Source organism: Sorex fumeus, unplaced genomic scaffold (assembly GCF_029834395.1).
Source record: "Sorex fumeus unplaced genomic scaffold, SorFum_2.1 ptg000024l, whole genome shotgun sequence".
In the NCBI taxonomy this organism is placed as follows: Eukaryota; Metazoa; Chordata; class Mammalia; order Eulipotyphla; family Soricidae; genus Sorex; species Sorex fumeus.
Window position 1 is genome coordinate 20,080,682 of NW_026606081.1, and position 27,334 is coordinate 20,108,015.

The window sequence follows — 27,334 nt, forward strand, 5'->3', positions numbered from 1 at the left end:
TAGAGAGCTGAAAAAAATCAATAAATTTTGCAACATCAACAACAACAAAAGTCCTGAGTTTGGGGGTATAGTTGAGTGATAGAAACGGCTTACCTTACATGCGTGAGATTCAGAGTTCAATCCCCATCACAACAACAACAACAAAATTTTAATTAAAAATACATCCTTGTGGTAACCCTCAAGTTCAAATTTATGTGACTCAAACCCAATAACCCTTTTAACCATAGGGGACTGGAATAATAGCACAGTGGGTAGGGGCATTTGCCTTGCATGGAGCCGACCCAGGTTCTATTCCCAACATCCCGGATGGTTCCCTGAGCACCTCCAGGGCTAATTCCTGAGTGCATGAGCCAGGAATAACCCCTGTGCATTACCAGGTGTGACCCAAAAAACAAACAAACAAACAAAAAAGTTAAGTCATCATTAAAAAAAAAAATTAACCATGGATGCAAGAGGCATTTCCAAAATGGAACCAAGGATGCAACCCTTGCCAGACCTGGGAAAGTTAACTCCCAGAGCTGACCCACAAAAGGACAGACTATGAGGAGACCATTTTTCCCTAACAATTGCTCCAAAACACAGAAACTCTCCCATTTTCTCCCCTTTTGAACAAAGTAGGTCCCTTTGTTTTTTAGATCCCATCAGTCAGACAGAAGACAAAAGACAAACAGTGATCATGTCCGTGAAGTAACAAGCATGCTTGTTCATGCCAGATAACCAGGCTCTCCACATCCAAGGAACCACTGGACCAAAAACATTCACCTGAAGTCAAAATTTTGTAAAAGGGGGAGAGACACTGTCACCAGTCTGCAGCAGGGGGAGGTCTGGGAGTGACCGTGCTGGAGACGGGGGGCCCCCAGGGCTGGTCAGAGCTTCTGGGTCTGCAGCAGCAGGGGGACTCACAGTGTCACCAGCTGATCAGCTCACCCAGGCTACATGGGAGCTTCCTCTCTCCTCCAATTTAATAAAATTAATTTGACAGAAGATGTCTGACGTGGGAGAACGTTGATTTGTAGTACAGGAAACTCACACAGACAGTAGAAGCAAGTTACGGCATCCTGCGCAAGGACTGGCTCAAGAATGGGAGTCCCAGAGCGGGGAGGGAACTCACAAAATGACCAGAGCACATGGCTGGTGATTAGATGTTTGTTCTGTCATTCAAATGAGCCACAAAATTTTATTTCTACTAATGGTTCTTATAATGGGCAAGATCTCTTATTTAAATTTTCCAGGGAGCTAAAGGAAAGGTAGAAATTTCCTCTTTAACCTGAACTGGTCTGTAGAATTGACCCATCTGTGGGGAGGGAGTGAGGGTTACTTAAGATGGGTGTGGGGCTCAGGGGACTAGGATTGGAGGTGCTGGACAGTGGTGGAGGGAAGCAGACCCTGTGGAGGGTGTGGTATTAAAATGCCATATGCATAAAACCCTGCCATTAACAGCTTTCTAAATCACAGTGCCTAAAATTAAAATAAATTTTCTTTTGAACATGTATGATCTTGATTGCCATTAGCTCAAATGATTCATAGACCCAAGTGTATCTTGAGAAGATCAATTCTTAGTATTTCATATTATCTTCCAGATATATGTGGTGCGCACATGTCTAGTGTGGTGCCAGTGTGTGTAAGTGGTCAGTAGGAACTCCCTGTGAAGGTGTGGTATGTGTGAGAACTGCTTTCAATGGATGAAGCAACCGTCGGTATGTTAAGAGTAGGTAAGGGGTCATACAAATAGCTCAAGAGGCTGAACCAAGTGCACTGTTTCTGGGAGCCCTGGGCTAGGTCTCATGGTCCCCTGAGCACCATTGGATTTGAACAAAACAAAAAAGCAAAGCAAGATAACCAGAAGAAACAATTAGCATGGTGCAGTAAGACATAATAACGATAAAAACAAAACCTATGTATTTCATCTGGGTTTTTGTCAAGCAGCAATATGTCTGCTTCATTATTTTTTTTTTTAATAGATTATCACTTGCTGGGCAGCTATTGCCTGGACAGCAAACGCTCCCTTGTCCATTGAAGAGGTTGAAGTCGATCCACCAAAAGCTGGTGAGGTTCGAATTAAGGTAAATATAAATGAGACTTTCAGCATGTGTGAATGTGTCTACAAAAATTTACACTGTTGGAAGAATAAATGGCATTTTCTAATTAAATATAATTAAGATTCTTTCCAATTTACACATATATGTACTTAACCACATATAATTGTGAAAACATTTTATTTTGTTGAGGTGTTACAAATATTAGATGCATAAGGCTGAAATGCCATTGAGTGTTTTAGATACACTGTTGTTTTAAAATGCTTTGAGGGCTGGAGTAATAGCACAGCGGGTAGGGCGTTTGCCTTGCACGCGGCTGACTCGGGTTCAATTCTCAGCATCTCATATGGTCCCCCGAGCACTGCCAGGAGTAATTCCTGAGTACAGAGCCAGGAGTAACCCCTGAGCATTGCAGGTGTGACCCAAAAAAGCAAAAAAATAAAAAATAAATAAAATAAAATAAAATACTTTGGGGCTGGAGCGATAGCACAGCGGTAGGGTGTTTGCCTTGCGTGCAGCCAGTCCAGCCTGAGATGGGTTCGATTCCTCCACCCCTCTTGGAGAGCCCAGAAAGCTACTGAGAGTATCTTGCCCACACAGCAAAACCTGGCAAGCTACCCGTGACGTATTCAATATGCCAAACACAGTAACAAGAAGTCTCAAAACAGAGATGTTACTGGGCCCACTCAAGCAAATCGATGAACAATGGGAAGACAGTGACAGTGACAAAATGCTTTGAAAGTCAACAAAGTCAACTGTTGACTCACAAACTATTTGTCACAATTAAACAGTTTCTCTGATACTCAGGTTGTATATAGAGCATTCTATTACTAGTAGTCATGGCTGAGAATACAGGGCCCAATCCCCCTGACCAACCGTCCTCCTTCCCCACACTCGCTGTAGTTCTACCAGGAGGGAAAAGGGAGATCTCAGGCTAGTGTTTGACAGCTCCACAGACAAAGGGTTACTACAGGAGAAGAAAGAAAGTCTGCATCTTCACCCTCAACCCTAATATACTTCAGTACTACTAAAATGCCAGAGACAAGAACCAGGGCTACAGTTCTGCTGAGAGGGGTTTCTTGCAAGGCAGCATTAAGGAACTAATACCTTAAGACATGATAAAAACAAAACATGGGGCTGGAGTGACAGCACAGCGGGTAGGGTGTTTACCTTGCATGTGGCCACCCCGGGTTCAATTCCCAGCATCCCAGATGGTCCCCTGAGCACCGCCAAGGATAATTCCTGAGTGCAGAGCCAGGAGTGACCCCTGTGCATCGCTGGGTGTGACCCAAAAAGAAAAAAAAGACATGATAAAAACAAAACAAAAGCAGTATTAGTTATGAGCAATTATAAGAAGGATATCTGTTCCATGAAACAAGCAGCTGCATGGTTAACAGAGAGTGACAGAGACAGAGAGAGACAGAGGGCCAGAGAGAGAGAGAGAGAGAGAGAGAGAGAGAGAGAGAGAGACAGAGAGACAGAGAGACAGAGACAGAGACAGAGACAGAGAGAGACAGAGAGCCAGAAAGAGAGAGAGAGAGAGAGAGAGAGAGAGAGAGAGAGAGAGAGAGAGAGAGAGAGAGAGAATCTGAGAAACCGAAGGGGCTCTGCTGAGAACACATCCATCCCAGAGGGTGAGCACTTGGAGCAGCCAGGACAGGCCCTGCCAGCAACAACCAGGTGGTGACCATCTCATTGTGAGAGGCTTGAAAGCATTTCTCAAGATAGAGCTCCACTAGCAAAGGATAAAAACTGGATCAAGCGAATATTTTACAATATCTGATCAAACACCAGTAAACAGCAAACTACGCTAATCCAAGAGTAACTTCTAGGAATCCAGGCTTAAAAATTAAAATGTGGAGGGCTGGAAAGATCCAACAGGGAAAGTACTTGCCTTGCACATGACTGACCTGGGTTTAAGCACGGTCCCCACACATGGTCCCCTCAGCAAGCCCAGGCGAGATCCCTGAGTACAAGCCCTGAGCACTGTTGGGTTAGCCCAAAATAAACAGAATAAAAAGTGTTTTAGGTATGGCCCAAAATAAATAACAAAGAAATGTGGAAAACTGAAAACCTGGTCATTGATTGTATCAAAAACTCAATTTAATTCAGTGGAGAAAAGGAAATAGAGAATAGATTCATATATGCAGCCTATAAGCCACTCAATAAACAAGCTAACAAAAATAATAACAAGCTCACAGGAAGTGAAGGATGGAGGGGAGTATAATCAGAGTTTACAAAACATTTCATAGTGAACAAAGAATTATGAGACATAAACAGATAGTGCGACTCTCACATAAACAAAAGAGAGAGAGAAATAGAGAGAGAGAGAGAGAGAGAGAGAAGGCAATTGAAATGACCTTTGAGAGATCCTAGCCTCTGAATGCACTGAGAAAACAGATTTTAAATCAAGTAATATAAATGTGTCCAAGGAAATAAAGAAAACCACACTGATGTAATTGAAGTGTGCTGACAATGACTCATTAAAAAATATGTATCAATAAAGACAAAATTTTTGAAAAGTACGATCATCTAAGTAAACATGTCACTGGGGTTCTCATAATAGATCTGAGCTAGGCAAAAAAAATGATCAGCAAACCTGAAGATGGATCATGAGAGATTAAACAACATGAAAAATTACACAGTGAGACCTGTGGAATGCCTTCAAGTACATTAACAAAACATGAAAGAGAAGAGTTTCAATTCAATATTTGAATTGTTTCAAATATTGAAACAATTATTGAAAACATTCCCAAATATGCTAAAAAATTAACCAACATACCCATGAAGTTCAACAAAGTGCCACAGTAGATTCTCAGACATGTTCATATAAAGACTTAAACAGAAGGAAAAAACATACAATTAGAAATCTCTAAGAAATTTCACAGTATAATTCACTTCCAATATGGAATACATGTTTTGAAAAGGATGAAGCTACTTGTAATATCAGAAAAACTTGTTCCTGAGTTAATTTAATTGCTTCTCAGCTGTTCCTAAGTTAATAAAAGTTTTCCTGAGTTAATTAGCAGCACCAAGTGGGAGACGTTAGGTGATAGCCGTCCCTCAGATTGGTTGGGAATTGGTTCAAGGACTTTCCCAGATACTAAAATCCATCTTGCTCAAGCCCCTAATATAAATAATAAATTAACTGCATTTACATTTGTGTGTAACTTACACACATTCTTCCCACACCTGAATTCATCTCCAGATTACTTATTATACAATAGAACCTCTCTCACACATGTTCAGTACAGAAGCAACTATCAAACACCCAACTCTACAGAACATATTCTCTCTGAGGATGGTCGAGGCCAAGGACAGGGATCCCTAGGCTGGACAGACAGAGCGCTGAGAGGAGAGTTGACATTGCCCAGCTCCATGCTCTGCCATGTTTATCAGTTGCCGTTGCCAAATGTTCCTCTCATTAGAATCCAAGCAGGACTCCAACCCAAGGAGCACAGTCTTGACACCCATCGTTACATCACACCCAGAACTTCTTTTTTTTTTTTATTTTTTTACAGTTGTAGATTTACAATTTTTTTTGTGCTTGGGTTTCAATTATACAATGATCAGATACCCATCCCTCCACCAGTGCCCGTTTTTCACCACCATGGATAATATCCCTCCCACCCCCATCCCCCCATCCCCCCCTGCCTCTGTGGCAGGACAATCCCCTGTGTTCTCTCTCTCCGTTTGGGTGTTGTGGTCTGCAAAAGAGGCATTGAGTGGCAAACATGTTCAGTCCATAGTCTACTTTCGACATGCATCTCCCCTCCTGGGAGGATCCTCCAAACATCCTTTATTTGGTGCTCCCTTCTCTATCTGAACTGCCCTTTCCTCTAGGATACCCGGCTGGCCTCTAAGTTATGGAGTAATCCTCCTGGTGCTGATCTCAGCTATTCTTGGGTATTAATCTCATACTTTGTTACTTTATATCCCCCAGATGAATGCAATCTTTCTATGTCTATCCCTCTCTTTCTGACTCATTTCGCTTAGCATGATACTTTCCATGTGGTACCACTTGTATGTAAAATTCATGACTTCATCCCCTCTAACAGCTACATAGTACTCCATTGTGTAGATGTACCAAAGTTTCTTTAACCAGTCATCTGTTCTTGGGCATTCAGGTTTCTTCCAGTTTCTGGCTATTGTAAAGAGTGCTGCAATGAACAAACAAGTGCAGATGTCACTTCGACTATACATTTTTGCTTCTCTGGGATATATTCCCAGGAGTGGTATTGCTGGGTCAAATGGGAGCTCAATTTCTAATTTTTTGAGAATCGTCCATACTGTTGTCCAGAAGGGCTGAACCAGTGGACATTGCCACCAACAGTGAAGGAGTGTCCCTTTCTCGCCACATCCACGCCAGCATTGGTTGCTTTTGTTCTTTTGAATGTGGGCCAGTCTCTGAGGTGTGAGATGGTATCTCATTGTGGTTTTGATCTGCATCTCTCTGATGATTAATGATGTAGAGCATTTTCTCATGTGCTTTTTTGCCATTCGGATTTCTTCTTTGAGAAAGTTTCTGTTCATTTCATTGCCCCATTTTTGGATGGGATTGGATGTTTTCTTCTTGTGGAGTTTAACCAGTATTTTGTATATCCTGGATATCAACCCCTTGTCAGATGTGTATTCGGCGAATATCCTTTCCCATTCTGTAGACTGTCTTTGTATTTTGGTCACTGTTTCTTTGGAGGTGCAGAAGCTTCTTAGTTTAAGATAGTCCCATTTATCTATCTCTGTTTTCACTTGCTTGGCCAGTGGCGTGGCATCTTTGAAGATACCATTAGCTTCAATATCATGGAGGGTTTTGCCAACTTTATTTTCAATGTACCTTATGGTTTCTGGTCTGATGTTGAGGTCTTTAATCCATTTTGATCTTACTTTTGTACATGGTGTTAGGAAGAATTCTGAGCCTATTTTTTTGCATGTAGCCGTCCAATGATGCCAACATAATTTATTAAAGAGGCTTTCCTTACTCCACTTCACATTACTTGCACCTTTATCAAAGATTAGATGATCATATGATTGAGGGGAGATGTCAGTGTATTCAACCCTGTTCCATTGGTCTGCAGTTCTGCCTTTGTTCCAGTACCATGCTGTTTTAATTATTACTGCTTTGTAGTACAGTTTGAAGTTAGGGAGGTTGATTCCCCCCATTTTCTTTTTCCCAAGAATTGCTTTAGCTATTCGTGGGGGCTTATTGTTCCATATAAATTTCAGGAGTGTTTGCTCCATTTCTTTGAAGAATGTCATGGGTATCCTTATAGGGATTGCATTGAATTTATACAATGCTTTCAGTAGTATTGCCATTTTGACAATGTTAAGTCTCCCGACCCATGAGCAGGGGATATCTTTCCATTTCCTCATGTCCTCTTTTATTTCCTGAAGTAGCGTTTTGTAGTTTTCTTTGTACAGGTCCTTTACTTCCTTAGTTAAGCTGATTCCTAGGTACTTGATTTTCTGGGGCACAATTGTGAACGGGATTGTTTTTTTCATGTTGCTTTCTTCTCTCTCACTGTTTGCGTATAGGAAAGCCATGGACTTTTGGGTATTGATTTTATAACCTGCAACTTTACTATACGAGTCTATTGTTTCTAGGAGTTTTTTGGTGGAGGTTATTGGGTTCTCTAAGTAGAGTATCATATCATCTGCAAATAGTGAGAGCTTGATTTCTTCCTTTCCTACCTGAATGCCCTTAATATCTTTTTCTTGCCTAATCGCTATTGCAAGTACTTCCAGTACTATAGTGAACAGAAGTGGAGAGAGTGGGCATCCCTGTCTCGTCCCTGATCTTAGAGGGAAGGCTCTCAGTTTTTCCCCATTGAGGATGATGTTTGCTGTAGGCTTGTGGTAGATGGCTTTAATTATGTTGAGGAAGGTCCCCTCTATACCCATTTTGGCTAGGCACACCCAGAACTTCTTAAGGAACTGCTAACGAAGAACGTTCTCATGGCCACAACACAGTACTCAAGTTCAACAAGTTAATAAAGGTTTAGGTTGCTTTTTTCTCTACAATTATGATCTTTTTGAGTTTTATATTTCATGGCAAAATTCCGCTCAAGAAATCCTGCACTCCAGGGCCAGAGTGATAGTACAACAGGTAGGGCATTTGCCTTGCATGCAGCCGACCAGGGTTCAATCCCCGGCATCCTATATTGTCGTAACTCTTGAGTGCAGAGCCAGGAGTAACCCCTAAGTATCATCAGGTGTGACCCCAAAAGAAATAAAGGAAGGAAGGAATGAAGGAGGGAGGGAGGGAGGGAGAGAGGAAGGAAGGAAGGAAGGAAGGAAGGAAGGAAGGAAGGAGAAAGAAAGAAAGAAAGAAAGAAAGAAAGTCAGCATTCTTATGCAATTCATGCAAATAAGAGTATATTCCTACACAATTATACCGTATCCAAATACAAGCAAAAAAATGAACATTAATGAATGCCAATATCTGATTATGGCCTACTTTAATTTTTCCAATTAACTAAATAAATTCCACTCTAAAAAGTCATGACCCATATTGCATTTATTTAGTCATCGTATCAGATTAATTATCTCTAATCTGGAAAGCTCCTCAGTCTTTCCTTGAATCATATGATTTTGGCACTTTTGGAGGTGATAGCATTTGGTAAAGCATCCCTCAATTCAGTGGGTGCAATATTCCCAACTACAGTAAGGCTAGACAATTCTAACAGACATATCACTGTATCACTGTATCACTGTCATTCATCAATGTACTCGAGCGGGCACCAGTAATGTCTCCACGTATCACTGAAGCTTGTTATGTCCTATCATTCAATGTTTGGTTTCAGTCTATTGCATTGCTAGTGGCCCGTTTTGGTTTGTGTCAGTTTCTCTGTATGTCCTCAATGAAAGCTGAATCTCAAAGAGATGACTTGGCATATCCAGAAACTGAACTAGCTATGTATAATTTTTAGCTTGCACTTGATAACAATCTTACAGGTCAAGTACAAATGACACCTAATGAAGTGTGTGTGTGTGTGTGTGTGTGTGTGTGTGTGTGTGTGGTGGGTTAACTCATAAACTGAAACAGGAAAAGAAATAGAACATAAAATTCAGTCAGAGTACAAAAGATGAGGTAAGCAACCTGAAATAATCTAGAAAACAAGTAGGACAGAAAGAAGGATTATTTTAGTTAGTGGAAGTACAGCTACAGAGTATTAGTGGACACATCCATTTTGCTTAGAGGACCGAATAAGGGGGTGAAAACCAGTAACAGGACACATGATAGGTCAGAGATGTCCTTTAGTCAGACCTCAAGGTGAAGAAATATGAACACCCAGTGCAGCTATTTTGACAAAAACACTTGAGCAAACAGCCCAGGAACACAGATAAAGATCATGATGGAATACGAGAAATGAGTCAGCAATGAGATGATCAAACAACTGGGCAGGAAGTACAGGAGCTCTAGGATTAATTTTTCCTCCTCTGGTAATGAGGGAAAACAGTGAAAAGACAAGCTAAAACCTGGTGCTTCTAACATGGAGAGTCTATATATACAACAGAAGACAGACGAAACTTATGATATGCCCCCAACAAAAGGCAAGACTGGCCTTTTCTGTCAAAGAGTCGGGGTAGGAAACCAGCTTCAAGGAGGAAAATGAGAGAAAACTGACACAGGCACAAGTATTAGTTGCGAGTTATGACCCATGTGTCAAGGTCAGGATGGAAAATTGAAGTAACAAGCGCTGTTCCTGGCTGGGGGGAGGGGGGTGAACACACTCTGACCTGTAGAGTCCTTCTGTTTAAGCAGACCTCTCACAGTTGACCTTAAAGTTTGGGTTGTCTGACACATCTCATAGTGCTCTTATGGTCAAAGAGTTAGACATTAACACAATGTCTAACTACCAGGGGAAATGAAGAGACAAAAGACAAGAAAGTTATACCACAAGGGGTAGTCGGTAACATGTCAATTCCCTTCTATTTGTAATTTATAAAGCCCTGCTTTACAGAATATTCCACCCCTGGACTTGGAAATATACGTTTTCTTGAATGATGCAATTATATGACCAGGAATTTTTCTTCCAATCATGTAATCACTTTGCAGATTCTGTCCTCTGGGCTCTGCGGTACAGATCTGCACATCCTGGAAGGGAGAAACAAAGTGCCTTTTCCTGTGATTTTGGGTCATGAGGGAGCTGGAATTGTAGAGAGTATTGGAGAAGATGTGACCAGTGTGAAACCAGGTAGGTGACCAGGAAGATGGGTGCCAGGCCAGTAAACTCACTCCCTGACATTTCCCCAAAGCCACAGAAAAGAAGTTTCAGCTTTTAACACATTGGGGGGAAAAAAGTGCTTTACTCCACCATGTATATTTTAAAAATAAATAAGCAGGTCAGAAGCAATAGAACAGTTGGGTAAAGCACATGCCTGGCACATGGCCGACCTGGGTTTGAGCCCTAGGACTCCAAGCCCTGCCAGGACAGGTCCCTGGGTGCACAGTCAGGAGTAAGCCTGAGAATATCAGACTCAGAATCTTCTAATTTTTTTTTTTTACTGAAAGGATCCCCCAGAAATGATTTCTCAGCTGATTTTTATAAGCTACTCTAATCTACCTCGCCCAAATTAAAGTAAAATTTGCAAACGTTTACAATATATTAGAATTGCTTTAAATTGAAAGTATATAAAATGATCTTCTCTCTCAAGGTCTCTCTGCCTCCCTCTCCTCTCTCTCCTTCTCTCTGTTCTTCCCTCCACCCCCCCCCCCACGCACACTATAATTCTTTAAAATTGACTAAGGTTTGCAACATTAATAATAAAGTTTCCGGCGCATATGCTGCCTGAATCCATGTGCTGCTAGTGCCCACGTGGTCGAACACATGTGGGCTGAGCACATGTATCGCCCGCATCTTCCCTCTTGAGATGTGTACTTTCATGCTTTTATGTCTAATGCTAGGATGTTTGTAGGGGCTCTCACTCCATCCTTGGAGAAGCCTGTGTTCTCTCTTGAGTATGTTACTCTCGCTCTCTCTCCCCCCCTCCACACCTTAAAAATCCTCCAAATAAAATCTATTTGTTTAAAATAATAATAATAATAAAGTTTCCTCCAGAATTTATAGCTACTGCTTCTACACTGGATATAATTCATGCCTCGACCTTTTTGAGATAATCTATATCTCATATTATTCTAACAACAAACATGTCATATCTAATTCAAGCTCATTTTATATATATATGAGGAAATTAAAGTTTTGGAAAATTATTCAACTTGATGATAATTATTTATATATTAATAACTGATTTAGCTATTTAATTGCAGAGTTAGGATTAAAACATATGGTTTCTGCCATAAAATACTAAAACGGACAAACTTCATACCACAAACATGGTTGTCATTCAGACACTTCCTCTTACCTTTGCAATTACCTCAATATCAGTAGAGACAAATCTTCAATCTGTATTATACATTTTGAAGATCTCTCCACATTAAAATTGATGTGCTTTTTGGAATTCCGTTCCAAATGGAAATGAGAACTAAAAAAGACCCACAATCATTAGAGTGGGGTTGGGACACGGCTCGGAGGGTGCAAACACGCCTGCGTGTGAGATGCCCTGGGTGGATCCCAGCACACACGCCTCTCCTCACCCTCAAGCATCAGGTGTGTCCCTGATGGCTTCTTTAGCACTTTCGGGTATGGCCCCACCACTAACAAAAACAAACAGAAAAAAATAACATCACAGCCAACTGATAGCATCTACCATAAATAATTTCTTATCACTAAGGCTAATGTTTGGATAATGATGACCTCTGCACTTCTTTCTACAGGAGATAAAGTCTTACCACTCCCACTTCCACAGTGCAGAGAATGTAGTTCCTGTTTGAATCCCACAGGCAACTTCTGCTTGGAGGAAAAGTCAGTTTCAATTTCTGTGACTCCTTTCACCTGGTTTCATGGGTCCAGGGACTGACTAGAAAGCAAAAATCCCATTTTTCTCTCCTTGTTGCTTTATGTCTACATGAAACAGTATCCTTACTCCAACTGGATTAATGTCAGATGGAACCAGCAGGTTTACCTGCAAAGGGAAGAGGATTTACCACCTGTTTGGCACCAGCACGTTCACGGAGTACACAGTCGTACGTGAGATTGCCCTGGCGAAAGTCGATGCTTCGGCCCCTGTGGACCAGGTCTGCATCCTGAGCTGTGAGGTGCCCACGGGCTTTGGAGCCGTGTTTAACACCGCAAAGGTGGGGCATCTTCTGTGAGTTTTCTTTTGATTAATTTTTATTAGGGCACTGTTCCTTACAAAGTCACTCCTAGTTGAGTTCCAGGCACACAATATTCTGACAGCAATCCCACACCAGTGCCCTCCTTTCTCCACACGGCTATTTTTTCCCTCGGTGACTGCTTCATTCCAGGGTCACACCTCAGAGATCATCTTCATCAGACAGGAAGTCAGAGTGAGCTGTTCTTTCCTATTAGCATGGGGCATAGTTTGGAAGACCCCTCGATGTTTGTTTTCTGAATCTGCAGGTCAGCCCTGGTTCCACCTGTGTGGTCTTCGGACTGGGCGGGATTGGCTCTGCCATTGTCCTGGCCTGCAAGGCCTCCGGAGCTTCCAGGATCATCGGGGTGGACATCAATGAGGAGAAGTTCCCCCGGGCCGAAGCACTCGGGGTCACTGATTGCCTCAATCCCCAGAGACTTGAGAAGCCTGTCCAGCAGGTGGTGGTGGAAATGACCGGTCTTGGCGTGGACTTTGCGTTTGAGGCCGTGGGACTCACAGACACCATGGTGCGTGGAATTGGGATGGTCAGGGAACTGCCATCGGCTACGGAAACGTGTTTAAGCATCTCACGAGTGATGAGATGACTGTCTCCTCACTAGCACGTCCACACACATGACTTGCACTGTTCTGCACTATTATGTCACTCATCTCCTTTAGTCCTCACATCCTTTTCGTCTTTAAGACTGAAAACTTAACTGTAACTGGGCTCACAGACACCCAGGACCTCCCAGAGGGCTACCGAACACTGTCTCAGTTCATATTACTTTTGGCGGTAGTGGAATAAGTATTTGGGCCACACCAGCTGTGCTCACTCTGTGCTCAGGGGTCACTCCCAGTTACCATGTGGTGTGGGTGGTTGAGCCAGGATTGATGACATGCCAGGTATGAGCCTTGACCTGAACTAGCCCTCCACGTCCCCCACCCCGTGCATATCATTCTCCCCACGTGACTGCTCGGAGTGTCCGTCAGAAGGGTGGGAGCCACCTGGATGCCCACAGCTGTCTCTGTTGCAGGTCGCTGCCCTGGAGAGCTGCCGTGTGAGCTCTGGGGTGTGTGTGGTTGTCGGTGTGGCGCCCACCCACTCCCAGCTCTCCTTCGACCCAGCACTACTGCTCCCAGGGAGAACTGTGAAAGGTGGCACCATGGGAGGTAAGTATCGGCCCTCTCACTGCCCCTCGGACCCCAGACACCCTTCCGAGCGAGCACTTGGCAAGATGGGGGAGGGACGGGGGAGAGGAGGCGGGACATTTGTGTGTGAAAGAAAAAGAGCAGGGTGTGACACTAGAATATCCAACAGATATCTTCTATTTGTCCTTAGTCCCCCAAAGAAAGTAAAGTAAGTAAGTAAAGGCCCTCCCGTTGATCATCGATTTGCTCGAGCAGGCCCAGTAACGTCTCCATTGGAGACTTTGTTGTTACTGTGTTTGGCTTATCGAATACTTCACGGGGAGCTTGCCAGGCCCTGCCGTGCGGGCGAGATACTCTCGGTATCTTGCCGGGCTCTCCGAGAGGGGCGGAGGAATCGAACTCGGGTCGGCCATGTTGGCTGCGTGCAAGGCAAACGCCCTACCGCTGTGCTATCGCTCCAGCCCATACCACCCTGAATGCGCCCCCAAAGAAAACAAACAGGCAAACAAGCCCCAGTGAAGGCAGCTCTCATGAGAGTGTCACTGGGCTCTTCCCCAGACGAGGTCTGCAGACCCTCCACAGGCCCACCAGGACCTTGCACTTGTAAACTCTCAACTGGGCAAGTCTTTGCACCTTGTTCTGCCCAGACCAGCAACCATGCTTCTTTCTGACTGCCGTGAATCACAGCTCCTCACTGACTTTGATACACTTCATCTTAATCAGTTTTCATTTATTTACTTTAGGTTTTGGATCACCCCCCACGATGCCCTGGGCTTGCTCCTGGCTCTGCACTCAGGAATTACTCCTGGAAGTGCTCAGGGGACCACGTGGGATGTAAGGGACCAAACCCGGGTTGGCTGCATGCAAGGCAAGAATCCTACCCGCTGTGTTATCTCTCCAGCCTCTTAATTAGCTCCCATTTAATTGCCTTGTGCCCAGTGCTTCCTTACTGAGCAGCTCTGGCAAGGTGGTCTTGTTCTCAGACGCCAGAATGCACCAGAAGGTACCATACTGTAGAAAGCGAGGAGGTAGTTGCCAGGTCACTTACCAGGGCCCATGACCTGGGCAAGTTATCTAAGCAAGTTAGCTGCTAGTATCATTATCTGAAAACAGTTCTAACACAGAAGTAAATGACAGGCTGCAGGTAGAGTACCACATAGGAGCAAAAACATAACACACACACAGAATTAATGTCCAATTGCTGCGAGGACAATGATAATAGAAACTCATCAGCCCAAGCAGAAGAGAAGGAAGCACAGGCTGGAGAGAAAGCACAGTGGGTAGCGTGCTTGCCTCACCTATGACCGACCTGGGTTTGATCCCTGGCACCTCACAGGATTTCCTGAGCCCACCAGGAGTGATTCCTGAGCAGAGAGACTGGATAAGCTCTGAGCACTGCCAACCTGTGCCCCAAAAGCAGGGAAAAAAGAGAGAAGAAAGCACATATGTAGCAAAAGACAATGGGAAAACTGTTGCTGTTTTGAGAGACCTGCTGCTTTTTCCTTTCTTCAATGGTGCAGTTTTGCATGAATCAACTGAAGGCAAATAAAACTGCATCAGTTAGCAGTTTGTCAACTACAAGAGAAAAAGTGCTACCAACCAACTTCCCATCCTGGAGAGTTTCTTTCTTCAGAAATTCTAAATGTGGTGGAGTTCACGCCCAATTCAATCAGCTAATCAGTGGCTGAATAAATAGCAATACTCCTACATTAAAAGAAGAAAAGAAATTCTAAATGCCTGTAAATCTTCCAACTGAATAATAACTCAATATAGGAGTCGGAGAAATGATATGAAATAAGGCATTTGCCTTGAACCCCAGACCTCAATTTGAATTCTGGACTCCACGTATCATCTCCCAAGCACCACCAGGGCCATTACTGAGCGTAGAGCGAGGACAGCACCTGAGCAGTACGCGTGGAGGCCCAACCCCCAAAAGAAAATTCAGCTTAAAATTTCACCACTTTTTAAGTGATTAAGCTGGAGCCTGGAAGAAGTTGGCACAATTGCTGTTTCTTCTTGTGGCTTGCTCCGCTGGGTTTATGGGAGAGTTTGCTCACATTTCCAAGCACTTCGCATTTGTATCTGCTAGTTCTCCCTCCCATCCTACAGGCAAACGCATGGAGGAAAGTCACCCAGAGTCAGATCCTCACTTCATTAAAAAATGGAATGTTTTTTTCTTTTATTTACTTCTGTGATTAAATGTTTCTAAGTTACTCAATAGCTTGCGCTCCAATTACATAATACTTAGGAATTTTAGTACAAAGTATCGAATTAATATATTTGTAGCCAAGGCTCTGAGTTAAAGGAAAGATGTGGAAAAACAAAATTTTTCTCATATAAAAGAACTCAATGTCCTTGACTGTTTTTGTTTTAATTTGAGGGCCACACTCTTAATCCTGGCTCTGTTCAGGGGTCACTCCTAGCAATGTCCAGAAGATCATACAGAGCGCCAGGGTCTAGCCTGGGTCCATGACAGGCAAGGCAAGTGCCCTGCCTGCTATACTATCTCCGGCCCCTCAATCTTCTTGATTTTTTTGTGTTTGTTTTTGGGCCACTCCCAGCAGTGCTCAGAGCTCACTCCTAGCTCTGCACTCAGGAATCACTCCTGGAGGGGCTCAAGAGGCCATGTGGGATGCCGGGATCAAACGTGGGTCAGTCCGTGAAGGGCAAGCACCCTGCCAGCTGTACTCTCTCTGACCCCTCAACCTTCTTGACTTTTAAGACTTAGAATGCTATAAATCATAACATTCTATAGTTGCCCAAATGCAACTTTTTACTGATGTTGGGCCTAGAGAAATAGTGCAGTTGCCAGAGTGCTCACCTTGCAGGACAGTGCACCCAGACTGTGACCCTGTCGGCTGCTGTAGAAGCCTGTTTGCGGTGATGCCACAAGCAGCTTCCAGCCCTACACACAGATATGTGTGAGCACCACGAGAGAGACAGGATCCCTGAGAAGCACCACACAAAAAGACGTGCAAGTCCCAACCAGGACGTGGGGCCCTGCCAGGCTGGTGAGCATCACAGCCACCCCACAATAAATCAGGAGCATGATCCTAACATGCCTTCAGCTAAGAGGGTGACCCTGGCCAGCACTGTGCAAGTACCACGGGTAAAAACATGTGGGCACCACAGCCGGCATGTTTCAACCTGCAGCATCAAACTAACCATGAGAACAACAAAGAGGAGGTGAGGGGCGAAGAATAGGAAATGAGATGACGATGCTGCAGGTTCTGTAAGAGTTCCCGGGCTCTGGGTTCTCAACTGGACCTGCACTTTGTTCTGTGTGGTATGGAGAAGCGACAGGCCCAGAGAGGGTGACCTGAAATTGCCCCCAATTGCACACAGTTCTCAGAGGGGACACAGCAGGCCACGCAGGGCCACTGGAGGAGAAGTGACTCTGGAAGCTTGACGCACCTAAAGGCCCAGACCACAGCCTTCCCTCAAGCTCCCTGGGAAGAAGCAGGCTCAGGGCCAGGGCCAGCTCTGTGTCCGGGGAGTGTCCAGGGGAGCCAAGGCCCCTGGTAACAGGTCTGGGAGGACAAGGCAGAATGTGCTTCATTTGATCTTTTAGCTATTTTTTCATGTCTTATTATTGTTATTTCTTCCAGAGTTTAAAACCAGAGACTTCATCCCTCAACTGGTAACTGACTACCTGCAAAAAAAATTCAACATAGATCCACTTATAACACATAAGATGCCTTTTGAAAAAATCAACCAAGCATTTGAATTGCTTCAAAATGGAAACTGGTAAGTATTTCTGAATGTGGTGTGTGTGTGTGTGTGTGTGTATGTGTGTGTGTGTGTGTGTGGTGGTGTTTGTATGTGCGTGTGAAAGAGAGAGAGAGAGGTATGTATATACATGTGTGTAGTATGTGTGTGAGAGTGTGGTGTATACACTGTGTGAGTGGAATTATGTGTATGGTGTGGGTGGGTATTGTATGTGGGTGTGGATATGTTTGTAGTGTATGTGAGTAGTTTTATGTATACAAGGTACAGTTTGTATGGCTCTCTCAGTCTGATTTTTAATTAATAGTTTCCTACCTGATGTTTCAAAAGTATCTCTATGTAACCTACGTTCACTGAGCATCTACGAATCGACAATGCTGGGCACACTGCAATCCCTGTCTCAAGCCACTGCTGGTTTAGCATTGGTGTGTGAGACATTTGTCCATCAAGAACCACAGCAGAGGGCTGAGTATATGATGACTGCTCAGAAATTCCCAGACGACAGAATCAAGGCACAGAGCCCTCACACTGACTGAGAGGTGGGGAAGCTGGTCACCCTAAAACGGGCCAAGGAGCTTAGTGAACTACAACAGCTGGGGTAAGGGTACTTTTAGGAAAAGAAACTATAAACGAGTTCATAGCAAATAAATACTGCATCTTAAGCAGAAACAGAGGCCAGGGGCATGGCTCGGTGGCAAGATACATGCCTTACATAATTTTATGCTGGGTTCAATCCCCAGCACCACCCATACATACCAAAACTAGACACAACTCAGTTTGTAAGGACCAGATTATGCTTGTGTGAAGTAATGAGTATAAAGGTTGTAGCTGCAAAATACTCCCTACATGAAGAAACAAGAGTCTAAATCTAAAGAATTGGATTTCCCTAGGTTATTGCCTCTCCATGGCACAATTCTGATACTGCTACAGAGCCCCACCTAGGAGAGATGGACATAAAATGACAATCATTTTGTTTAGTTAGTTGCTTTGGGACGACATGCCTGTGGTGTTCAGGGATAACTCCTGGTTCTGTGCTCAGGGATCACTCCTGTAGGGGCTCAGGAGACCCCATTGGGTGCCAGGGCTCGAACCCAGGTTGGTTGCATGCAAGGAAAGTTCCCTACCAACTCCATTATCACTTCAGATCTTACGTGCTGCTTTTCTTCTGTTTGTTTTTTTTTTTTAATGTAGGAGTACTGCTATTCATTCAGCCACTGATTAGCTGATTGAATTGGGCATGAACTCGGCCTTACTTTTTTTTTCTTTTTTTATAATTTTATTTATTGAATCACTGTGAGAGCAATTACAAAGCTTTCGGGTTTGTCTCGGTCATATAATGAAACACCCGTACCTTCTCCAGTGCCCATTCTCCACCACCAAAAACCCCAGTATACCCCCACCCTACACCCTTCCTCTACCTGTGGGGCAGATGATTTCCACATTACTCTCTCTACTTTGATTACATTCAATATTTGACACCAGACCCACCATTATTATTTGGGATTTTACCCCAACACCCAGATCTGCTGAAAAGACAACAGTAGACATTTTGTTTTCTATTGCTGGTTATGAATAACATATGATGTTGAGTGGCTGCAGTAGTTACCGCGTTATTTTGAAATTCCGAAATTCTAACACTTAAATCTGGAGGGATTTCTGCCAAAACCTGCTGGGTTACGAGATTTGTTTCTAAGTCTCTGGGATCATGGCCGTTAAGCAGCTTGTCAGGAGCCAGAGAGGCCGTTCATGGGGGGCAACTCGGGGTCTTGTTGGGGTGGAGAGGAAAGAGCCGGCTCCACCCCCATCCCATGAGGCCCCACGTGTCTCGTCACTGCAGGCCCAAACCTAATTGTCCAGTGGCCTCTGGAGGATGGTGGCCACCAGGCCGCCAGTGGAAACAGACTAAGGTACAAAACCTATTCCCACCTGGAGTGGCCCAGCACCAGTAACCTACCACAGGAACAGGACACATTTCTGCCAAAAGTCGTTGGGTTCCAAGATTCGTTTCTGAGTCTCTGGGATCATGGCCATTAAGTGGCTTGATCAGGAGCCAGAGAGGCCATTTGTGGGCAGCAACTCGAGGTTTCTTTGGGATGGGAGGAAAGGGCCGGCTCCAACCCCATCCCGTGAGGCCCTGTGTGTCTTGTCACTGTGGGCCCAAACCTGACTCTGGAAGATGGCAACCACCGAGCTGCCTAGGGGGAGCAGGCAGAGGGACAGCACCCTTCCCCCCTGGGATGGCCTGGCAACAGTAACCTACTGCGCAGTGGGGATGCATTTCTGCCAAAAGCTGCTGGGTTTCAAGAATTGTTTCTGAATCTCTGGGATCATGGTCGTTAAGCAGTTCAATCAGGAACCAGAGAGGACATACCTCCAATTATATAGCTGAGCCAGAGATGGTTTGTGGGTGTGTCTCCCACATACCTAACTTTTGGCTGTTTACTTTCTTGGTAAACTCTGCCCCAAGTTTTTGGGGTCTGGCCAAAGGCACAGCAACAATTTTGGGGTATCTGGAAGTCTGAAGGCACCATCAGGATGCTGATGCACTAGCCTCATAGGTACAGATTGACCTGCTGGCGGCACCATACCCCCTTTTTTGGGTTTTTTTGAAACACCCACCTGTGCCCCACAGTTTACTCTGGGCTCTGCAATCAGAAATAACTCAGGAGACCATATGGGATGCCAAGGATTGAACCAAGGATTGTGCGCAAGGCAAGCACTCTCCCTGCTGGACTATGAGTTCCAGCACAACAGAGTGCATGGACAGGATGACAAGTTTAATTAAGTTTTAAAGCATCTAAAGAATACAGGTGTTGAACCATCTTCCCTAAGTCCACTTTACAAGTTGTGACATCACCTGTGCTTCCAAGGGTACAAACCTTTTGCTGATAATAGGGAACTGGGTTCTAAGCAGGGAGACCCGTGGGGCCAGAAAGATAGTACAGTGGGTAGGGTGCTTGCCTTGGACATGGCAGTCCTGGGTTTGATTCCTGCCATTCCATATGGTCCCTTGATCCCATCAGGAGTGACCCCTGAAAATGGTGGAGGGAAGGTGTAATGGTGGTGGGATTGGTGTTGGAATACCAAATGTCTTTTTTTTCTTGCTTTTTGGGTCACACACAGTGATTCTCAGGGGTTACTCCTGGCTCTGCACTAAGGAATTACTCCTGGCAGTGCTTGGGGGACCATTTGGGATGCCAAGGATTGAACCCAGGTCGGCTGCGTGTAAGGCAAATGCCCTATCGCTCCAGCCCCCAAATGCCTTTAATAAATTATCATGAACAACTTTGTAAACCACAGTGCCTAAATAAAGTGTAAGGGGAAATTTTGAAAAATTAAATTAATTTTTAAAAAAAGAAGTGACCTCTTAGTGCAGAGCTAAGAGTGATCCCTGAGCAGTGCTAGGTGTGACCCAAAAACCAAACATTAAATTAAGAAACGGGGAGACACAAATAAACTTACAGACCTGTGAAAGCAACCCTGATGGGTTCTCCTTTTAGAGACTTTAGCTAAACATTCTCCTACCCCAGACAGTATGTAAATGGATCTATCCTACAGTTACCAGTATGAGAATGTGAACATCTGTCACTGGTCTCAGAGCAACAGATAATCCCCACAGGGATGGCAGTACATTCAAGGCTTTGCTTTCTGGAGCCAGGAGACAGTACTTCACCGAGGGCTTGTGGGATTTGATCCCTGGCACCATGTTGTTCCCTGAGCATTTCTGAGTGCAGCCCTGGGGGGTCTCAGTACCAGCAGGGTCACCCTAGTAAAGCCTGGCATCTCATCCTTGGGCCCTTGCACTTGACCCTTGCCTGCCTGGCTGAGAGTCCTCTTTGGAGACCCCTAACCTCCTGAGCACCATTTGGAGTTCTCCTCCTCCCACCCCCATCACCAAAATCTTCATCTTCAAAGAAAAACAGAGGCCTGTGATCAATTTAGCAAAATTTCAGGGATTCTTCTCTGGAACACGAGGCATACACAGTGTTTCCTGTAATGGTATATAGAAGAACATCACAACTAAAAGCTAAATAACAGATTTCAAGCATTTTCAAGTTAATGCTTTCAAGAAAACTAAACACTATGATGACAGATAATAGCCTTGCCAATGTGGAGAAATGCAACATGTGAATCTAATTTCCTAAGGAGAGGAGATGGGCTAGTTAAGCCCGGGACTATGGGTTCCCAGGCAGCGAGGCAGACAGAGACACTAACTCGATCATAGAAAAGCAGCGGGAGTTTTATTCCGGTATACTGGAGTCAACTATCTCACCCACGGAGTGATCTCTTGATAGCAACCCCGACTTCAGGCAGTGAGCAGTTTATATAGTGTTTGATTACATAAGCAGTACATGTCTTATTGTTTCAGAAAGAAATCTTCCTTAGTTACCAAACAAAGGTGTTTTGGCAAGTGTCTGGGGTAACAGCCGTCAGGCAATAGTTAAACAATAGTTTCCACTGGCAGTTTATGGTTACATATGCTACTCATTCTTTTAGGGTTAACCAAAGACAATTTCTGGGGCATTTTGACTGGGGGCGTAGTGATTGATTGAGCCCACTCGCTGGGCCCAGGAACTTGCCTAGGTGGGTTCAGATTGGCTAGTTATGCATTGTTTCATTGCTAGGAAACTGAATCTGTTTCAGTTCCAGGAACTGAACCTGAGGCCTAGCTGATTTTGCTGATTTCTGCCACCTGTCATGGCATCAGTTTCGCCCTCACAGGCTTTTCTGCTATTTGATGGGGCGTTTATTTCTAAGCTGCCATATGTGGAAAGGCCATGAAAGTTGTCAAGCCTCCTCTTCTCATTAACTATGACCATAGGAAGTACCCATAAATAATCTTCATATATTAATTTAAAAGTGTTTTCTTCCCTTTTATTTGAATTTTTAATTTCTGGACTTGACCCCAGTAAAAAGCAGTTTCACCAACTATTCACAATGTCCTCAAGCAATTTATTTTGCCTAAGCTACCTAGAGTATCTCACCCATACGGCAGAGCCTGGCAAGCTACCTGTGACGTATTCAATATGCCAAACACAGTAACAACAAGTCTCACGATGGAGACGTTACTGGGCCCGCTGGAGCAAATTGATGAATAACAGGAGAACTGTGACCATGACCGTGAATTACACTATCAGGAAATGTTACTTCTTTTTCACTGTCTGTCACTGTCCTCCCCTTGTTCATCAATTTGCTTGACAGGGCCCAGTAATGTCTCCATTTTGAGACTTGTTGTTACTATGTTTGGCATATTGAATACCTCATGGGTAGCTTGCCAGGCTTTGCCGTGCGGGCGAGATACTCTCAGTAGCTTGCCGGGCTCTCCGGGAGGGGCGGAGGAATCGAACCCAGCTCGTCCAGGCTGGCTGTGCGCAAGGCAAACGCCCTGCCACTGTGCTATCGCTCCAGCCCTACTTATTTTTAAATGTGCTTTATTGGAATTGACTTTATAATTACTTGATTCAGAAACCTTAGATTTTGGCACCGAGGTCAAATAAAATAATACTGACCTTTGCAATATTAATTGCTTATGTGGTATTAGAACAAAATGTGGGACAAAGAACCTGAGGTGAGCTTCCATGAGGAAAAACATGTAGGCTCAAGTTGGGGGGTTTATACAAATGTTCTGCACAAACCCCCATATTCTATCAGTAAAGTACTCCTAATACTCGTATAAACAAACGTTATTTGTTTGATGTCACTTTCATTTTATGGGAAGACAGTCAAGACTCAGGGAAGTCCTAGGACCTACTGAGCTTATCAGAGCCACACCCGTCCTGCTCCTCTTTCCTCTAAGCTCCCCCTTGCTGCCACAGTTCCTTACCTCGTCTGCACACAGCACTGTGCTCTTCGAGTCCCTTTCAACCCTCACCTACCTGCAGACTTACTTCTTTTTTTTTTCCCTTTATTTTATTTTATTTTTTTTAAAGTTGTAGATTTACAATTTTTTGTGCTTTGGTTTCAATCATACAATGATCAGATACCCATCCCTCCACCAGTGCCCATTTTCCACCACCATGGATAATATCCCTCCCACCCCCATCCCTCCATCCCCCCTGTCTCTGTGGCAGGGCAATCCCCTGTGTTCTCTCTCTCCGTTTGGGTGTTGTGGTCTGCAAAAGAGGCATTGAGTGGCAAACATGTTCAGTCCATAGTCTACTTTCGACATGCATCTCCCCTCCTGGGAGGATCCTCCAAACATCCTTTATTTGGTGCTCCCTTCTCTATCTGAAATGCCCTTTCCTCTAGGATACCCGGCTGGCCTCTAAGTTATGGAGTAATCCTCCTGGTGCTGATCTCAGCTATTCTTGGGTATTAATCTCATACTTTGTTACTTTATATCCCCCAGATGAATGCAATCTTTCTATGTCTATCCCTCTCTTTCTGACTCATTTCGCTTAGCATGATACTTTCCATGTGGTACCACTTGTATGTAAAATTCATGACTTCATCCCCTCTAACAGCTACATAGTACTCCATTGTGTAGATGTACCAAAGTTTCTTTAACCAGTCATCTGTTCTTGGGCATTCAGGTTTCTTCCAGTTTCTGGCTATTGTAAAGAGTGCTGCAATGAACAAACAAGTGCAGATGTCACTTCGACTATACATTTTTGCCTCTCTGGGATATATTCCCAGGAGTGGTATTGCTGGGTCAAATGGGAGCTCAATTTCTAATTTTTTGAGAATCGTCCATACTGTTTTCCAGAAGGGCTGAACCAGTGGACATTCCCACCAACAGTGAAGGAGTGTCCCTTTCTCGCCACATCCACGCCAGCATTGGTTGCTTTTGTTCTTTTGAATGTGGGCCAGTCTCTGAGGTGTGAGATGGTATCTCATTGTGGTTTTGATCTGCATCTCCCTGATGATTAATGATGTAGAGCATTTTCTCATGTGCTTTTTTGCCATTCGGATTTCTTCTTTGAGAAAGTTTCTGTTCATTTCATTGCCCCATTTTTGGATGTTTTCTTCTTGTGGAGTTTAACCAGTATTTTGTATATCCTGGATATCAACCCCTTGTCAGATGTGTATTCGGTGAATATCCTTTCCCATTCTGTAGACTGTCTTTGTATTTTGGTCACTGTTTCTTTGGAGGTGCAGAAGCTTCTTAGTTTAAGATAGTCCCATTTATCTATCTCTGTTTTCACTTGCTCGGCCAGTGGTGTGGCATCTTTGAAGATACCATTAGCTTCAATGTCATGGAGGGTTTTGCCAACTTTATCTTCAATGTACCTTATGGTTTCTGGTCTGATGTTGAGGTCTTTAATCCATTTTGATCTTACTTTTGTACATGGTGTTAGGCAGAGTTCTGAGCCTATTTTTTTGCATGTAGCCGTCCAGTGATGCCAACACAATTTATTAAAGAGGCTTTCCTTACTCCACTTCACATTACTTGCACCTTTATCAAAGATTAGATGAGCATATGATTGAGGAGAGATGTCAGTGTATTCAACCCTGTTCCATTGGTCCTGCAGACTTACTTCTGAGCCACACCTGTGCAGCCCGCACCACCAGACTCTAGGCTCAAGTCCCGGACATTCTCCAAACTGCAGTTCAGAGAGGCCACCAGCTTCCGCCAGCGTCCCTTGCACTGACCAGCCCCGTGACAGCACAGCAGACACTGCTACCAGTGCCTGACTGTTCATTTGCTCTTGCACAGACTAAGCCTTGGAATGTCACATTCATCATCCTTGCCCCAACCTGAAACACATGCTGAAACACGGGCTACTCCGTAAAAAGAGACTTTGAGGGGACACAGAAATGAGAACACGAGCTCAGAGGCCGTGGTCCCGCTGCAGATGCTGTGGCACAGTGTGCCAGGACTCTGCACGCACAGCCGAGGAGGGGCTACGGCTCTTCCTAACAGTTCCGCCTCGCAGCTGTGACACCTGGGAGGGGCACACCGGATTTGGGAGGCACAGCTTAGGCCTGGCCTGAAGCCCTCAGACAACACTCACAGCTAGAAAACAGAGCAGCCGTGTGAATTCCCTCCCATCACGCCAGCTGGCGGTCAGCCGAAGGACTGCCACTGACCTGGTGGGAAGAGTATGTGGTAACGATGGATCCCAGTGTGGTGCCCATGTCCTCTCGGCAGCCACTAGGACAGTCAGTGACCCTGTGCCAGCTGCCAACCTCTGACCTCTCTGGGGCAAGGATGAAGGGACAGCAGGGACAGGTGAAAAGGGGCATAAGAAACAGATACACAAATAATGACTGAGGACTGAAGATGATTATTTATAAATCATGTTGAGTCCACTGTTAACTTTAAAAAATGAACCACATGTGAAATACTAAAATGAAAAATGAGTTCATTACTGGATTTCTTATTGTAATCGTTTTCTGCTATCAAGTGAATTCATTTCTTTCCTTAGCAGTAACTGGCTTTTCATACATTTAATCTCAAATGAAGAAAAAAATGTGACTGCTCAAGTTTCCATTACAAAAATTCCCTTCTTTACTTTCACAGATATATTTAGCAGTTGGAAGTCTCAATTCTGTCTTTGACATACTGTGCATATTATTCTAGCATGTTAAAGAGATTTATTTTAATAGCACAGCGGGTAGGGCGATTGCCTTGCATGCAGCTGACCCAGGTTTGATTCCTCTGTCCCTCTCGGAGACCCCACCAAGCTACCAAGAGTATCCCTCCTGCACGGCAGTGCCTTGCAAGCTCTCTGTGACAAATTTGATATGCCAAAAAAAAAAAAAACCCAGTAATAACAGGTCTCACAATGGAGACATTACTGGTGCCCACTCGAGCAAATCGATGAACAACAGGAGGACAGTGTTACAGACAGTTAGGTTATTAAGCATACTTTAATATTTGAATAAAACAACCAATTGTCTCCCCCCAAAATAAACAGAGCTGTAGTACAGCAGGTAGGTCACTTGCTTTGAACACAGTTGACCCAGGTTCAATCCCTGGCACCACTTGTAGAGGTCCCCCAAGCCCACTAGGAGTAAGCTCTGACCATAGCCAGGTGTGGCCCCCCCAAAAAAAAGAAAAGAAAAGAGAAAGAAAAAATAAAAGGAAAGAAGCAGGGCAGGCAGAAAATGTCTCAATTATTTTTTTCACTTATTTTCTCTGCGAAGATTGTTTAGGACCCACTTCTATGTAAGCAAAACAGCCACTTTCATGTTTGGATTTTGTGTTTCAGCATCCGCTGTGTTGTCAAGCTCGGAGGTGATGAAAGTGGACCATAGCCCGCCACCTCAATGACTTGTCATACAAAGCACCCAAAATTGGAAAGAGAACAATTCTGGAATTTTAAGAAATAAAACTCTCAGGGGGGAGGGGAAGAGGGTGTGGCATGGGAGGGAAACTGGGGACATTGGTGGGGGGATGTACATGGGTGAAGAGATGGGAGTTGGAACATTATATAACTGAAACCCAATCGTGAACAACTTTGTAACTGTGTATCTCATTGTGATTCGATCAAAATTAATTAAAATAAGTAAATGAAACTCTGCTATGAAATTAAGCTATTTTTAAACTGATGTTTTTATGTCATGCCAATGCCTAAAGAAGCAGAAATTGGTTAGTGAAGACTTGGTTAGTAATTTTATCATTCCAACAATCTTGTCAAAAATGTGTGAGTGCATTAAGGGGCAACATTAGCTCACTACAGGGAAGCTTTCTCCATCACCCACACATTGCAGAGAGATTCTGTAGGTGAAGAACCTACTACCTGTCGGTGAGGAGATAAATCTGGCCAATAATTAGTGCTGTGAGTGGAGAAAGGATAGTTGGAAGGATTCAGGCAACAACAACAAAATGCCATCTTAGTAAATGAAAAAATGAAAGTAGGACAATATAATCATTTCGATTGCCCACAAAATATAGTCCATAACAAAACACATCCCAAGCCATAAAACAAATCTCAATAAATGTAAAAGAACCAAAATCCTACCAAATGTGTCATCTTATGTCAATGGAATCAATTAGAAATCAATTAACAGAAAACAACTGAAAATTAATAACAATAATGAAATAATGAGAAATAATGAGAAAACTCTCTAATAAACACTTAGAAATTTAAACAACACACACCAGAAGGGGAAGCACATATGCTAAACCATGACAGATAGGTATTAGATCAAAACATCTAGAAATGACCTTGATATTAGAAAGAAATTCATAAAATGCATCAAGAAAAACCTAGGCAAAAAAAAAACTATAGTGTTGGGTGTAGAGGTACCTTCAATAATCT

The 27,334-nt window shown here is 43.9% G+C and overlaps 1 protein-coding gene across 1 annotated transcript; it reads left to right on the forward strand.

The window, feature by feature from the left end:
* Positions 1–1,699: 1,699 nt before the first annotated feature.
* On the forward strand, positions 1,700–26,333 carry LOC130023713 (alcohol dehydrogenase 1-like). Its single transcript, XM_056114305.1, has 9 exons — positions 1,700–1,708; positions 1,962–2,063; positions 10,093–10,231; positions 11,812–11,899; positions 12,012–12,231; positions 12,518–12,778; positions 13,286–13,421; positions 17,009–17,147; positions 26,282–26,333. Exons 1-9 carry the CDS (start codon positions 1,700–1,702, stop codon positions 26,325–26,327), a joined length of 1,140 nt encoding a protein of 379 aa, XP_055970280.1. The 3' UTR covers positions 26,328–26,333.
* Positions 26,334–27,334: the final 1,001 nt, after the last annotated feature.